This window comes from Triplophysa rosa, unplaced genomic scaffold, assembly GCF_024868665.1.
Source record: "Triplophysa rosa unplaced genomic scaffold, Trosa_1v2 scaffold24_ERROPOS2984339, whole genome shotgun sequence".
Lineage (NCBI taxonomy): Eukaryota > Metazoa > Chordata > Actinopteri > Cypriniformes > Nemacheilidae > Triplophysa > Triplophysa rosa.
In genome coordinates this window covers 1-16,645 of record NW_026634268.1, presented here as the reverse complement: position 1 = coordinate 16,645, position 16,645 = coordinate 1, and the positions used below count along the sequence as shown (strand labels likewise).

Here is a 16,645-nt window from a genome sequence, read left to right as displayed (position 1 = left end):
GTCATGTCACGCACATAAAAAGGGTTGTTGCTAGAAGGGATACAGCTACGGCCAGAGCTGGTGCAAAATCTCGCCATATTATAAGTTACATTAGCTAATGCCTACCCCTACCCCAACCTTAAACCTAACCTTACAATACATTCAAATAAAATAAAAACCTTTTCAGCGTGACAAATTATGTGGTATAGAAGGGCGCATGCCCAGTGGGTGTAGTTGTATCCCTTCTAGTCAAAACCCATAAAAAGAGAGGAGGCCGTGATCACACTGGGTGAGACCTTGATAACGTGGCTCCACATCACACTCATTCCTGTGCAGACTCCCTGCGTTCCATTTCGAAGGGTTCATCCCTAAGCCCTTCTAAGTGTTTTCCCTCCAGAGTGAGAGCTTCGAAGGTTGTAGAGCAGTGGTCACCAACCCTGCTCCTGGAGATCGACCGTCCTGAAGATTTCAGCTCTAACTCCAATCAAACACACCTGAACTATCTAATCAAGGTGTTCAGGTTTGCTTGATAATTACAGACAGGTGTGCTGAAGCAGGGTTGGAGCTGCAGTCTGCAGGACGGTCAATCTCCAGGAACAGGGTTGGTGACCACTGTTGTAGAGGATCAAATAAAGGTTTCTTGAAGTGCGGTTCTGCGTCATCCCGTGCCCCACGCAAAGAATCACAGGGGGTCAGTGTCCATCAGTTGTACCCTTCAAAATCCTTCATTTCAAAGGGCTGTTTGAAGTGGCTAGTTATGAACTCTTCAGTTTGGAACGACCTTTCAATATGGCAGCCATGATTGTATTCACTCTAAAGTGCCCTTCGGAGGGCGATATCCCATTATCGTTGCATTATTTCAGTGGCCATTTCTAGGAAATTTTGACTTCATTTTTCTACAACAGAAGTATCGGGGATGTGTTGTCCATCTTTTATAACAATCGGATTCATCTGCCAGACCACAATAGAAAATAATTTTGCAAGTAACATGCAGTTTCAAAATGGAGCGATATAAAGGGAAAGTTTGCTTTAATATTTGTGCAATTTTAAAAGCATGGTTGATTTGCAATCATGGACTTATTTTCTGACGAACACAATTGTCTTTTATCAAAGGTAATGATACATTTAATATTAAATGATACATTGGAAAAAACAATGGAGTGTAATTTAAAAAAGCAAATATATACTGAAATCAAAAACAGTGGTAAATTGTACTTCTTAACTTGGTAAAATATAAACAATACATTGATACCTAAAATGTTTAGAAATTGTAATACTTTAAATCTGTCCGTTAGTAAAATGTTTTCACTCATACCTGAAATAATCAACACTGGTATTTCTATGCAAATGACTACATTTCATTGTACCATCCCTTGAAAGTAAGCCGTTAATGATCACCAAGGTCATGTGTTCAGCCAGTCTCTTGAAAAAGCTTTAAGCTCTGCACAGGGTTTGTTTTAAACATTTGTACAATCCCTTATCATGGCGTTTTTATTTGTGTTACACCGAGAAATATTAATCATTCTGTTACTTTGCATCTGTCATGGAGCATCTAAGCCGTGAGTCTAAAAACATTTAAACCTAGACTGTATTCTTTTGCATGTGCTTTCAGGTATTGTCAAAGTTTGTAAGTGTACTCGCAGAGCTGCTTAAAGACAATTATTAGGCAGTTTACGGTTCACTTCACACAGTGGGGATAGAATGGTTGTTGTTTTGCATTTCCACAAACTACATATCTTCTTTGTAGGGTGTTTATGGTGACATTTCCTGCTCTTATAAAATCAGGCTTGCAGGCTAGACTGTGTGTGAGCCTTCTACAGCCGACCGAATCTGTGCAGCTCACTATTGATCTGGTTCACAATGACCAGAACCAAACTCTTCTGCAGATGTCAACCGTACATGAACTCCATCACTGCCTTGACTTTCAGGTTTATGATGATTAAATACCTACTTGACCTTGGCTATTGATTCAGGACATGCACATAAGAATGTTATAATGTTATTGTTGTAAACTGAAAAAACACATGAATTGTAAATACAATAGTGGATTTTAGTTTAAACAATATTCAGTTTCCCAGACGATGTTGTGTTTTGCAGGCTCCCACATTTGATTCAGTGCAAGAAATCAAAGTGGTGGCTCGAGGGAAAAACACTCTTCTGACTGAAACCAGAAAAGTTAAATTTCTAACCGTTAAACCACTGACAATAATTCGTACAGATAAACAAATCTATAACCCCGGACAAACAGGTAATGTGTCCTGATGTCAGTGTACACACTCCTACATCTGTACATTCATGCAGTGCATTTTTACATTTCCCAGTGTTGCTTTCTGTATTTTATAGTCCATTTCAGAGTTTTCACAATGGACACAGAATTTAAACCAGTTGATACTCAAGTAGGTTGCCATTTTCACCACACAGAATTTTAATCGAACACATTCAGAAATATTTTAGTGGATAATTGTCTAAAGAAAATGTTATATTCCATGTTTGTCTCGCCTTATTGACCATGTGTAAACAAATATTTACATTTGAACAGCAATGATCCTTTAGACTTAGACCTCCAAGTAAACAGCTTGTGTTGAAATGCAAACATGTTGTCTATGTATTTTGCAAAACGTCTAATGTCAACTACTTTACACCCACAGTACAATACTGTTGCAATACAGGTAAATTTTATTATTTATTTTTTGTTAACCCTAACACATACATTTTGTGCTCACATAGCCCTATTATTTCTAAAACTGTGCTTTAATGCATCTTAATTCAAACAGGACAATAAAGGAAATAGAATTAATCAGTGGATTAATGCCAGAGCCACCCATGGCAAGATTTTGCAACTTTCTCACGTACTAAATCCAGAGGCTTCTGTTGGTTTGTACGAGGTGTCTGTTGAGACCAACAAAACAACGTTTAAAGAACAGTTTCAAGTTAAAAAGTATGGTAAGTAATATGAGTACAAGTACGAGAGTCCATTGTTTTTTATATAAAAATAAAACAAGCCCCAAATGCTGCTTATATTTAAATAATATTGCCCTATGTTTTAGTTTTACCGAAGTTCGAAGTGAAAATAAAACAACCTGAGACAGTGAGAGCAAACGAAGAGGATGTGGCACTGGGGGTGTGTGGCCGGTGAGTGCATGCCCAAATTTAATGTAAAGCAAATATTGAAAGTAAATACCTCAAAAAGATGGATCTGCATGCAAAGACGTGAGAATTTTGTTTATGTTTTACCAGCTATACCCATGGACGGCCAGTTCTGGGTAAAGTGAAAATGAGTCTCTGCGCTACCATGCCTTTCTATGTAAATGCAGATAGGTTTTCACATTGTGTTAATAGATCAGCTGTGGTAAGTGCATGCCCAAAACGGTATTAGTAGTGAATAGCAAAATATTTTTTATGTAATTATCAAGTAACTGATCTTGTTGATGTTTTCCTAGCTAAACGAGACTGGCTGTGTCTCTCAGATGTTCAACATATTTGACATGGTCAAAAGAACAAATCTGTATATGTTTCCAAATATTCTTAAATTCACTGCATCAGTTACCGAGGAGGGGACAGGTATGTAACAGATGGTTATAATGTTCGCGTGGTCAAAATGAAAATATTATATAGCTGAAGGGTATCATGCATGTCATAATTCTAAATATAAACTCCTAAATCAGGACCCTACTTTATAATATAAGGGTCTTCAATGGTTTGTAAATTTGTACAATGATTGTACAGTCGTGGCCAAAATGTAAATATTGACTCTTTATACATTATGTTTTTGCCAATAAACGCCTTTAAAACTTCGTAACTCGGAGCCCGTCTGGTCACACCTCGGAGGAAAAAAAAACAAGACCCGCAAATCCGTGGCCACAGTTTTGTAATTCGTTCCCTCAGTTTAAAAATCCGTACTCACAATTCTAAAACTGTTCCCACAGTTTACAAAACCGTGAATATTGTATACTGTTTTATTTTAGATTATATTATACATTGTCTTAATGTGTTTACTTTACACACGCATGCGTGGCGCGGATAAAGCCGCGTTTCACTGGCATAAAGTTGGTTTGACATTAAACGTTCGATATTCGTGAATTTAGGGACCGTCTCTAAAGTTACATACCCATTATAATACATGTTTCCAACTTCAATGGCATTTAAAGGGAATGACTTATACCCACAAGGCTAACTGTACAGTGTTCATATGTGTGTCAGATATAATGCACACCTTTTAGATTATTTATATTTATTATAATAAACAGTTAAATCAAATGCAAATATTCCTATGTGTTTCACTGCTGTATGGGCTCATACATAAATATACAAATTTTAAAGCTCAATAGCATTTAAAAGGAATGACTTCCCTGACTAACTGTAAAGTGTTCATGTGTGTGTCAGATAGAATGCACACCTTTTAGATTATTGATATGTATTAAAATAAACCGTCAAATCACATTTATTTATTTATACGTTTATTTATTTTTATATTTATTTATTATCGCATGTATTTATTTCCACTTTTATTTATTTATTCTTGTATTTATTCTTACTTTTCTGTGTCTTGTATGATAATTAGATGGGTTGGTCTTGCCTACTATTGGTTCAGCGTAGATTGAAGCGTTCGATCGATTACTCTTGACTTGTTTTGGACTAACGTCACGTCACTCACTGATCGTTTGCTTCGTGTATAACGTTTATGGCGTGCGCACAATTAGCTAGAGAGTTACAGCATTTAGCCAATGAAGTCGATAACCATGCATCAAATGACTGTGTGTCATTCAGATTAGATGCACTTATTGATGATTTATTACAGATTGACGGCGAGATAAATGACAAAAGTTCAAGAGTAATCGATCAGACAAACGCTTCAATCTACGCTGAACCAATAAAAATAAAAGGAAAGGATAAATAAAATAATCTAAAAATAAAAAATAATAATAATTAAAAATAATTAAAAATGGACACAAAAAATAATAAATCAATTTAAAAAATGAAAAGTTAAAGCTAAGATCAATAATAGCTAAAACGAATTATTTTGTTTTATCAAACCATTCATTCCTGTATTTTTTTTTCATATTATTACATTTATTCGTTTATATATTTATTTATTTATACATTCATTTATTTATAATTTTTGCAGGTTTAGTCCTCCATATCTGGCCGTCTCCCTTTTTAAAATGAATTAATGTAAAATATCCAAACTTAATGGCAATTTGGTTTCGGATTTAACCATGAAATGCACTGCAGTACAGGTCATAAACTTTGTGTTTCCTCCTTATGACAATGCTTCCGTTTTGAAACCGCCGTTATAAAAAGACTAAACAGTAACCTGTGCTCAGCTAACTGCAATAGTGCGATCGTCTTATCTGTGCAGATTGTAAATCAATAGTTAGTCAGCAGGCTGGTATGCAAACATTCCTATGTGCAGAGGTGGGTAGTAACGCGCTACATTTACTTCGTTACATTTACTTGAGTAACATTTTGGAAAATATGTACTTTTTAAGTCAAATTAAAAATGTGTACTTTTACTCTTACTTGAGTAAATTTCTAATAGAAAATCTGTACTTTTACTTCGTTACATAACTTACATTGCGTGACGTTCCTTCGTTCCTTCATTTTAAAATATGCTTTTTAAAACGCGTTGTTTATTTCAAGGTTGTCGTCTCTTTTTACGGGCATTCCCGAGCGAATCTTAAGAACACGCAGAACACAAAGAGCGTTGGAGTCGAACACTGAAGCGTTACTGTAGCGAATTAGACACGCTTATGATGATTGTCTATATCTGCTTATGATAATTAAAAATATTGATTAAAATGTAATATTAAAATATTGGCGTTAATATTAATTTTATGTAGTAGGCCTATATAATCAGATACAAAGTAACTAAGTAACTAGCTACTTGAGTAGTTTTTTCATTGCATACTTTTTTACTTTTACTCAAGTAAATTTTAAAATAGTGACTTTTACTTTTACTTGAGTAACAATTTCTCAAGTTACTTGTACTTTTACTTGAGTAAAGATTTTGGCTACTCTACCCACATCTGCCTATGTGTATAATGGTCTCATACACAAATATACCATTATTTAAAGCTCAATATACGTATAGGAATATGTACATATGATTTGATGGTTTATTTTAATACTCAATCTAAAAGTTGTGCATAATACATGACACACACATGAACACTGTACAGTTAGTTTTGTGGCTATAAATCATTCCCTTTAAATGCTTTGAAGTTGGAAAAAGGAATTTTAATGTGTATGTAACTTTAGAGATGGTCCCTAAATTCACGAATACCGAAAGTTTAATGTCAAACCAACTTTATGCCAGTGAAACGCATTAAGGCTAATGCTTTATATGTGCCACGCGCTCGTGTGTAAACACATTAAGACAATTTATAATATAATCTAAAATAAAACAATATACAATATTCGTTAATGTTCCTGTAGGAGCTTGTTCTGACAGAGGCTTCAATTCCGCGAGTAGGCTACAATTTGCAAAACTGTGTGAACGGATTGCGAAAGCGTGGGCACAGATTATGAATTTGTGGGTACAGATTTAAAAAACTAAGGGGACGGTTTACAAAACCGAGAGCACGGATTTGTAAACTGTGGGAACAGTTTTAGAATCTGTGAGTACAGATTTTTAAACTGAGGGAACGAATTACAAAACTGTGGCCACGGATTTGCGGGTCTTGTTTTTTTTCTCCTCGGGGTGATCAGATGGGCTCCGTAGACAAGCGACAAAGTAGCGAAGCAACGCAACACAGCAGCAAGGTAAACGGCAGCAAAACAGCAGGGCAAAACAGTAGCATGGTCACGGCAGATCACTACTAACTCCAAAAGGTCATTGACATTGCTTTTACATGGTCATGAACCTGCCGGACATGAACCAAGAAAATAATTAATTATAAAACTCGAAAACAACATTAAAAAACGGACTAACATACATACCGCAGCGAACGCTGCAGCCCACACCATTCACGGCGGTCCCTCAACCAGCAGCATAGCATTAGCCTAACAGGGGGAACGGGCAGCCAGGATCTTGCCGACAATAGATGGCATATTGCAATAATATAAAATTATTTCTCCTTTCACTCCAAACACGAAACGGAAGGCTAAAAAATGAACAATACCCTACCTTCGGCGCCCACAGATGACGTCACCGAGGGCCGGTATGAACCCTGGCACATGTCCGAGTGGACAGCTCTCCGCCTTATATGCTACCAAGTTCGAGTCTACTAATTAAAATGAGTGAAATCACCTGGCCACACAGGCACAAGTGATTCACTCTGCTACACTAACTTAAGATATCCAGTATACCATATAAATGTATCATCCCCTCTCGTCTGTCAGCCACGCCCCCCCCCCAGCATCAGCGCTTTCTCCCAGTTTCACCCGCTCCTTTTCACCGGACATTTAACCTTGGGGACTGGCGAAGGAGAGTTGGCTGCTGAGGGAGGGCTGGGAGGGAACAGCGGGGAAGTTTAAGCCCTGGGCGGGACCAGCGGGGACGTGGAAGCACTGGACGGGAAGTGCTGGGCGGGACCAGCGGGGATGTGGAAGCGCTGGGCAGTATCCAGCGGGGGCGTGGAAAAGCTGGGCGGGACCAGAAGGGAAGGGAGAAGCCAAAAGTCTATATCATTTGTCCAGTCCAAGAGTCCAGAGGCCGTTTGCTGCTCACCCTCAGTGGTGGGTGTAGGTGGCGGGGCTTCCCTCAAAGCCCTCGAAGTCCACCAGAACTCCCACGGCGTTGGATGGTGTTGCCAGCTCACGCACCTAGTCAGACTGGTCTCGGGGCTCAGGCTCCAGGACGAACGCAGGCTCAGTCGTGTGCTGGCGTCAGTGTTGCTGTGGGCTCAAGCTCTCCGTCTGCGGTGATGTCCGGTAATCGCTCCATGCTGTGAGATGGTGGCTGGCTGGTCTCTGGTTCGGGGTGGGATCCATGGTGTTCAGAGAGCTGGACTGCGGAGGATTGAGGCGCACATCCCGGGTGAGCCGAAACAACCCCGCCATTTACGGCCGGGACCGGATGACTACTGTACTCGCACTCATTACTTTCCCCGACGCAGAATTCACACCCCACTACCTGGAGGACTCAGTTAATAAAGTCCTCCAGGGGGTATTCATCTGCGTCGGGAAGCATAATGAGAGCGAGTAGCTCATCATTCAGTCCCGGCAGAAACAAATGGTTAAATTCGGGGTCGCTCCAACTCACCAGTCTGCACGCCTCGAAGAAATCCTCCGCATACCTCTCCAGAGACATGCCGTCCTGCCATATCTGCATCAGCTGGGTCTATGGAGAGGTGATATCAAAGTCCAGGTCCGAAAGGGGGTCAGTGATGAAGATGGTGAAGGTGAAGGAGTGGTCATCATTGGTGTTGGTCAAGTCTTCTGTAACACTTTCGGAGTCTTCATCATCCCATGATTGCACCCACACCTGAACCTCATCCCCTGGACACTATTTATACCATGCGTTTTGTTGTATTCATTGTCAAATCTAGTTGTATTTTGTCTTGCACTAGTTCAGACCATTTTTATCTGTGGATGTTACCTGTAGTTGTTTATTTACCCGTGGATATTGCCTGTAATTGTTTACTTACCCGTGGATGTTACCTGTCGTTAGTATACTTTCCCGTGGATGTTACCTGTTTCTTGGATTGTTTCACCTGTCGGATTTCTCCTGTTGGATTATCACCTCTAATCTGTTCACTTTTCAATAAAACCCAGTCAACTTCAGTAGTGTGTGGCATCGTCCTTCATTCCCTCCGAAAGTGTTACAATAGACATGGACAAATACAGAAGCAGCAAACTTTGCAAAGCACAAAATTTATGTCACTGCCAATACTTTTGGCCACGACTGTAGGTATATTATCTTGTAGGTAGCAAATTTAGCTAAAAAAAGGTTGAGGTTAATATACTGAAATAAGAATTATATACTATATATACAGCCGAGGAAAAAATTAAGAGACCATTTCAAAATTATTTTCTGTTTTTCTAAGTTTGCCACTGTATTTATATTAAGTGTTTAGGTGAATTGATCATTTTTGTTTCATTCTGTGAACTACTAACAATATTTCTCCCAAATCTATTTACATTTAGTGGCAGAAAATGAAAACTGGAGAAACATGTCAGATTCGCTTAATAGGACTAGGTGTTATAATCCCACTATTTCAGCACTGTTGAATTGCCCAATAGGACATTTCCCACTCCTTATGCATGACTGGGGGAATCAGTCAAGAATATGAATAGAGGTCTGAGTTTTCAATGGGTTCGTCGGGTAGGCATCCTCTGTGTTTGTGGGATTGATTATAGAAATACATAGCATATTTACCTTTCCTTGCTATTATCAGAGAGACATCTCATGAGTTGTGTGTCCCACTTTCATCACATCCATTATCCTAGGTGAAAGATGCCTTTTGGTAAGGTGCCTTTTCGCAAAGTCGTGAACGCACATACACCCGGAGCAGCTGGCAGCTCAAGGGTTCCTCAGTCGTTACCCGCCGGCAGAATCGAACCGGCAACCTTCTGGTCACGAGTCCGAATCTCTAACCATTAGGCTACGACTACCCGCACGGTTTATGCGTGCTCAGAGCCCCCGGTCCCGTATGGCATAACATACCAACACATTACCAAAATCAACGCAACCATACGCGCCAACCTGTTGGCTAAGGATATTATAGCCCCACTGGCATCGTTAATGCATGCTCAGTGCCCCCCGGTCCCGTATGGCATAACATTACAACACATTACCAAAATTCAACGCAACCATACACGCCAACCCATTGGCTAAGGCTGTTATAGCCCCACTGGCACCGTTAATGCATGCTCAGTGCCCCCGGTCCCATATGGCATAACATTACAACACCATTAACATAACCTCGTCGCATCCATACGTGCCACCCCGTTGGCTAAGGCTGTTCTAGCCCCACTGGCACCGTTAATGCATGCTCAGTGCCCCTGGATCCGTATTGCGTAATATTCCAACACTCAGCACCTTTTTATTACGTGGTCATTTGGCAGCCCATATAGCGTCCTTTCGTTTCAACCACAGCCAGTGGCTGCTTCACTCAGCAACAGTGAGAAGTTCTTTGACTACCGTCCGTTGGGCCTGTCCTCTGATCCCCACTTTCTTAAGCAGCCTTGTAGTGGAATTGGAAACAAAGCCCCTGCAGCCCACTTCCACCGGGAACACTTTCGCTGTCCATACCCGATCTTCAGCCTCTGCTGCCAAGTTGGCATACAGGAGATTCTTTCTTTCAAATGCTTCATTAATGGCCTCTTCCCAAGGTACAGTCAACTCAACTATGAGGACTGTTCTACTGGAGCTGGACCACAGAACCATGTCTGGCTGCAGGTTTGTCACTGCGATTTCCAAGGGGAAAGTAAGTCTGTGGTTTAAATCAACTTGCATTTCCCAATCCCTGGCTATACTCAGCAGATCTGAATCTGAGGTTAAGGGCTTGGCCCACGTTTTCTGCCCCTCGCAAATAAAGGTTTGTCTTTTTAGCGAGTTAGCCTGGGCATTTTGGGGGATGGCATTTGCTGCCACTCTCTTGGTCTCTACTGCTGCAGACAAGCACTTTAGTACTTGATTGTGGCGCCATGTGTATCTCCCCGGTGTCAAGCTCTTCTTACAACCCACAAGAATATGTTTAAGGTTTGCTGGAGCTGCACATAGGTGGTAGGCTGGATGCTGTCCACAGCATCCAAACATGCAGAACTGTTGGTGAGGGCAGCACATCATATGTAGATCTTATGATAAAACTTAGGTCTGTTTGTTTCCATACTCCACAGCTCACTCCAAGTGATTTTGAGCCATTCAATGACTTCCCACCTCATCCAACGGCCTTGCTGGGCTTGGGAGACCACTCTGGCGCATCTACTTGCTTCCTCTTGACGCCAAACCTCCTCCACTACCAGGTGACGCTGTTCCTTTGGTGTCGCTTTTCGCCATGTGGGTGTGGTTGATGCCAAACCAAGTCCCCCTCTGCCATGTTGAACTTGTCCCACGATGTCCTTATGTCTGAGGGCAGCCTTTGCATCTCAATACATCTAGAAATGTTGATTAAATGAAAATTTGGAATGGTCTCTTAATTTTAGGCATGTGCAGGTGAATGAAATGAAACCGCTGAAATTAAAACTGAACAACTGTATTGGATTGTCTGACAAAGTGTCCTCAATTTATGTGCATGTCCTCCAGACGTCTCACTGGAAAGTAGTGAAAGTGTGCCTATATCCTATTCAATTGGTAGCATCACATTTCTTGATGAGCCAGAATACTTTAAAAATGGACGTTATATAAAGGGAAAGGTAACGTTCTTCAAAATATACGTATTTGTAATAAAAATAGTCAACAACATACTGTAAATTACAATTGCAATAAAAATAATATATTCTTTAATTGTACTTAAAAATGAATTTGATCACTTAAAATGTGTTTAACGGAAAGTATCTTTTTTCCAACAGGTTAAGGTTGAACTTTTCAATGGGACCCCAGTTTCTAAGTCTAAAGTCAATTTTCTTGTGAACAGTTTAATTTTGACTCCAGCTTACCCAGTTATCACAGACATTAATGGAATGGCTGATTTCACAATTGATATACCTCCTGTGGTGAAGACATCTTTTACCATATTGGTGAGCTTTTAATATACTGTACCTATCCAAAACCTGTAACACCTTAATTTAAAGATGGTATCAAACAGTATATATTGCAACTACTGTATATATTCATATATCATACTTCGCAGTCTGCGTTGATAAAAAACAGGATGCATTGACCCATTTGCTATAGGAAATGCTTATATTTATGTATTTATTTGTTTCAGTTCACTAGTTTGTTTGATCTGTGCTCATGTTAAATTGCTCCTCGCAGGCAAGCACTACATCAGAGAATCAGTTTGGCCCTCCATTCTATTTTGAAAATGTATTAAAAACACTACAACTCCAAGAACAACCCAAGGCAAAAAAGAGTCAACTGACTATAAAGACTCTACCAGAACCACTGAAGTGTGGGGTGGTGACTCCAGTAACCGTCCAGTACACTGTTGATGGTTCTGTGACTATAGTATACCTGGTGGGTACAGCAAAAATGTCCATAGTTCATCTATGCCCAAATGTTTAGCAATAATGTATTTCTTAGTTCTTATTTTCACATTGTTGCATTTTTGTTTTGTCAGATTTTATCAAGAGGAGAGATAATCCAGCAGGGGTATAAAAGAGTTACAGTGACAAACTCTGTATTGGAGGGAGAGGTCTCATTTAGGGTGCACATTCATCCCAAGATGGCACCTAAGATGGAGTTTCTCGCGTATTGTGTGCTGCCCAGTGAGATTGTACTAGCCGCTTCCAAAACCTTTCAAACTGAGAAATGTCTTATAAACAAGGTGTGTCAACAAAGTGCACATGATCAGTTAATGACAGTAGTTTGTATGGTTTGTTTGGCAAACAAATATCAAAGGCCCATCACATACCAAGTGTTGTAAAAGCTACTTTAATATTTGTTTGCACAATTATTACACCGTTAAAGACATTTTCTGCCATTCATTTATTTTATGAACATTTACACACTATGTATTTTTTTACAGATTATTTTATTGTTAAGCTTTTAACAGAGCTATGTCTTTTAATACCTATCTGTTATTTTCTTGCACAAAAAGCTTGTGGCTTGAAACATACTGTGGAAGTCCTGTCATACTGCTGAATCATTTAGCCAGATTACACTCTTAAATATAAGGGTGCTTAAAAGGTTTTTTACAGCGATGTCATAGAAGAACCATTTTTGGTTCCACAAAGAACCATTGAATCTCTTTCTTACTTTTTATAACCTGAAGAACCTTTTTTCACCACAAAGAACCTTTTGTGAAACAGAATAGCTCTTCATATGTTAAAGGTTCTTTGTGGAACCAAAAGGTTATTCTATGGCATCGAAGATCCTTTTTGAAGCACCTTTTTTAAGAGTATACTGGCTACCTTTAGCAACACTAAAACTACAATAACATACTTCTCACTTTCATCTCTATCATCACTTTTACTTAAAATACTTTTGGTTTTGGTAATTTTTTTGCTGTGTGTCACAGGTGTCTGCACAGTTTTCTCCTGCTACAGCAATTCCAGGTGAAGAAAACACTCTTCAGCTTTCAGCTCAGCCTGGTTCACTGTGTGGCCTCACTGGTGTAGATCAGAGTGTTCTCATCATGGAGAAAAATAAACGTCTAAACGTTGACAATGTAATCTGTTTTCCAGTCCTTTTTATTCTTTATTTACAATTGTCATGAACAAAATGTCCCCTTGTATTCTTAGACTTGATGTCTTAACTTCTGCAGGTCTTCAGTATGCTTCCAGACATATTTTTACCATATGACATTGAAGATCCAGTAGAATGCCTTAATATTAGAGCCAGAAGAAGTAGATATAGTCCGATATTACCTTACCCGTCTGTGCCAGAGAATACAGCAGATTCTGTCTATGAGTTGTTCAGAGTGAGTAAAAAAAACGTCTGTGTGTTGTTTGAGGAACTAGTCTGTGTCTACTATGTGGCATCACATCTTACACAAAACATTTTGCAAACTTAAAATGCGCAAACATACCTACTGAACAATTAATATTTTGAAAACAGGACTGACTGAAGTACTATGAAGTTGATGTTTTGCTTTTTTTGAGTAACGTTTGTTCTTGCCTTTTTCCTATTCGTCTGAATAAGAACATGGGATTGAAGGTGGCAACAAATTTGATTGTTAGAATACCGCCTTGTGTTAAACTCAGAGATATATTGTATCAAAGAGTATATAGTGGTAAGATATCTACTTACTTTTACCCTTCTCTGTTTTCAAAGTAGATGTAAATAAAATGTGATTGGATGTTATCTGACGAATTTCAAACTCTGATCTTATGAGACCATCAGGATATCCCTCTGCATTTGTGCCAGAATGGCCAGTTGCATTTGAGAATTTTGGACAAGCAGTTGGAATACCAGAAAGTGGAAGACCAGCGTTTGGAATAGCAGGAGCTTTTGCCGGAGTTCCAGGAATGGTTGGACAGGGATTAGGTGGAGTAGGAGTTGGAGTTGGAATAGGAGTCCCATATGCAGTTCCACCTATTGAAACAATTCGCACATTCTTCCCTGAAACTTGGATCTGGGACCTTGTTGAGGTTGGGTGAGTGTGTGATGGGTCAAAATAGGTACTGTACACCCCCTTGAATTGGAAGCTGTACTTCGCTCCTCAAACGTTGATTGGACTCAGAGTAAAAACAATTTTTCTTTAGGGACTCAGGATCAACACAGGTACCTGTGAAGGTTCCTGACACCATCACCACCTGGGAGACGGAGGTCTTCTGTCTGTCCTCTGAAGGTCTGGGTCTGGCTCCTCCTGCTCAGCTGACAGTTTTCCAGCCCTTCTTCCTGGAGCTCTCTCTGCCTTACTCCATCATCCGTGGAGAGATCTTTGAGCTGAAGGCCACCGTCTTCAACTATCTGTCCAAGTGCATCATGGTGAGATTTCTCAATTCATTTTCTGTCACATTTCTGTCATATCAGATCTGAACTAATCCTCCATCTTTCATGGACAGGTTACAATAACTCCAGCTCCGTCCTCAGACTTCACTCTTAAAGCCTCCTCTGATGATCAGTATTCATCCTGTCTATGTGCTAATGGAAGAAAAACATTTAAATGGATTCTCACTCCTTCTGTTCTTGGTCAGTTTCAGACACATCAATTATTTATTTTTCTGTTTATTTATTTTTCGTAATTCTTCTGATGTGTTTTGTGTATTGAAGGAGTGTTGAATATTACAGTGAGTGCAGAGGCAGAGCAGTCACAGACTGTGTGTGACAATGAGATTGTGAGCGTGCCGGAGAGAGGACGCATTGACACAGTCACACAAAGCCTTCATGTAAACGTAGGTAAAAATGTTCTCCAGCTACCCGTCACAGTTTCAAACACATGGAAGCTATGATTTAGATTTTTGCTCACACTAACATGTGTCTGACAGGCTGAAGGAGTTGAGAAGACTCAAAGCCATAGCTGGTTCCTTTGCCCTAAGGGTAAGTGTCCTTCTACTACTTCTTCCTCTTTTGTGCACTTCCAAGGTATTTAGAATTTTATTACTAAACGCAGCTGAGGGGCATCAACATAGAAAGATTCATGCAGAACATGAAATCTTGTCATTTATACAAATTCTACAGATTCCTCTATTTTGCATATTTATTACGTACATTTTGGATGACACCACTGTCAACTTTCAGTTTCCATTAAATGTGTGGTACTGTCAGCTCTGTTTAACCCATTTTACCATGTATGAATTTATTCAATAGAATAAAAGAATCTTTTTTTCAAAATGTACAGAAATGCACAGAAATGTGTAAATTTTATCTGGGCCATTAGTTAACACTGTGTTTAGTTGCCTAATACATTTCAACGTGCTCCAAATTATAAAAATTGTTATTATGTGTCTTTCCTGTTTCTACAGGGCAAAAGCTCATTGAGGAAATAGAACTGGCATTTCCCAAAAATGTAATTGAAGGATCTGCAAGATCTGCTGTTTCAGTCTTGGGTAAAAAAATCAATTATACACAGCAAAATCGCCAGTGCTAAAAACAGTTAAAAATTAACTCTCACAGTGTTTATATAATCCACACTTTGAGAGTGTGGATTATATATACACTGTGAGTGTTAATTTGACATTTTTTTAACACTGGCGATTTTACTGTGTACCATTACTGTGTATTTACAATTTTTGTTTTTTTGCTCAGAAAAAGACGCAATTCAGCTGTCTCCAGTAGAATTTTAGAAGTAATTTCAACAATGTGTGCAAACCAAACTTTCAATATTAACTGCATTCTAGTACAGTGAACTCATTGTCATGTTCAAGAAACCAATTTGAAATGATTCGAGCTTTGTGACATGGTGCATTATCCTGCTGGAAGTAGCCATTAGAGGATGGGTACATGGTGGTCATAAAGGGATGGACATGGTCAGAAACAATGCTCAGGTAGGCCGTGGCATTTAAACGATGCCCAATTGGCACTAAGGGGCCTAAAGTGTGCCAAGAAAACATCCCCCACACCATTACACCACCACCACCAGCCTGCACAGTGGTAACAAGGCATGATGGATCCATGTTCTCATTCTGTTTACGCCAAATTCTGACTCTACCATTTGAATGTCTCAACAGAAATCGAGACTCATCAGACCAGGCAACATTTTTCCAGTCTTCAACTGTCCAATTTTGGTGAGCTCGTGCAAATTGTAGCCTCTTTTTCCTATTTGTAGTGGAGATGAGTGGTACCCGGTGGGGTCTTCTGCTGTTGTAGCCCATCTGCCTCAAGGTTGTGCGTGTTGTGGCTTCACAAATGCTTTGCTGCATACCTCGGTTGTAACGAGTGGTTATTTCAGTCAAAGTTGCTCTTCTATCAGCTTGAATCAGTCGGCCCATTCTCCTCTGACCTCTAGCATCAACAAGGCATTTTCGCCCACAGGACTGCCGCATACTGGATGTTTTTCCCTTTTCACACCATTCTTTGTAAACCCTAGAAATGGTTGTGCGTGAAAATCCCAGTAACTGAGCAGATTGTGAAATACTCAGACCGGCCCGTCTGGCACCAACAACCATGCCACGCTCAAAATTGCTTAAATCACCTTTCTTTCCCATTCTGACATTCAGTTGGAGTTCAGGAGATTGT

General features: G+C 39.7%; 1 protein-coding gene across 1 annotated transcript; it reads left to right on the top strand.

The window, feature by feature from the left end:
* Positions 1-603: 603 nt before the first annotated feature.
* On the top strand, positions 604-15,516 carry LOC130550164 (alpha-2-macroglobulin-like; the record flags this gene model as incomplete). The annotated part of the gene is made up of 23 exons (XM_057327564.1): positions 604-670; positions 1,727-1,907; positions 2,077-2,227; positions 2,323-2,375; positions 2,628-2,648; positions 2,754-2,922; positions 3,027-3,111; positions 3,217-3,328; positions 3,420-3,544; positions 8,288-8,299; positions 11,184-11,277; positions 11,434-11,601; positions 11,840-12,040; positions 12,144-12,350; positions 13,044-13,193; positions 13,290-13,445; positions 13,667-13,757; positions 13,868-14,120; positions 14,230-14,455; positions 14,533-14,659; positions 14,741-14,862; positions 14,956-15,007; positions 15,433-15,516. Coding segments are annotated over exons 2-23 (2,833 nt in total), but the record flags the coding sequence as incomplete, so codon positions are not given.
* Positions 15,517-16,645: the final 1,129 nt, after the last annotated feature.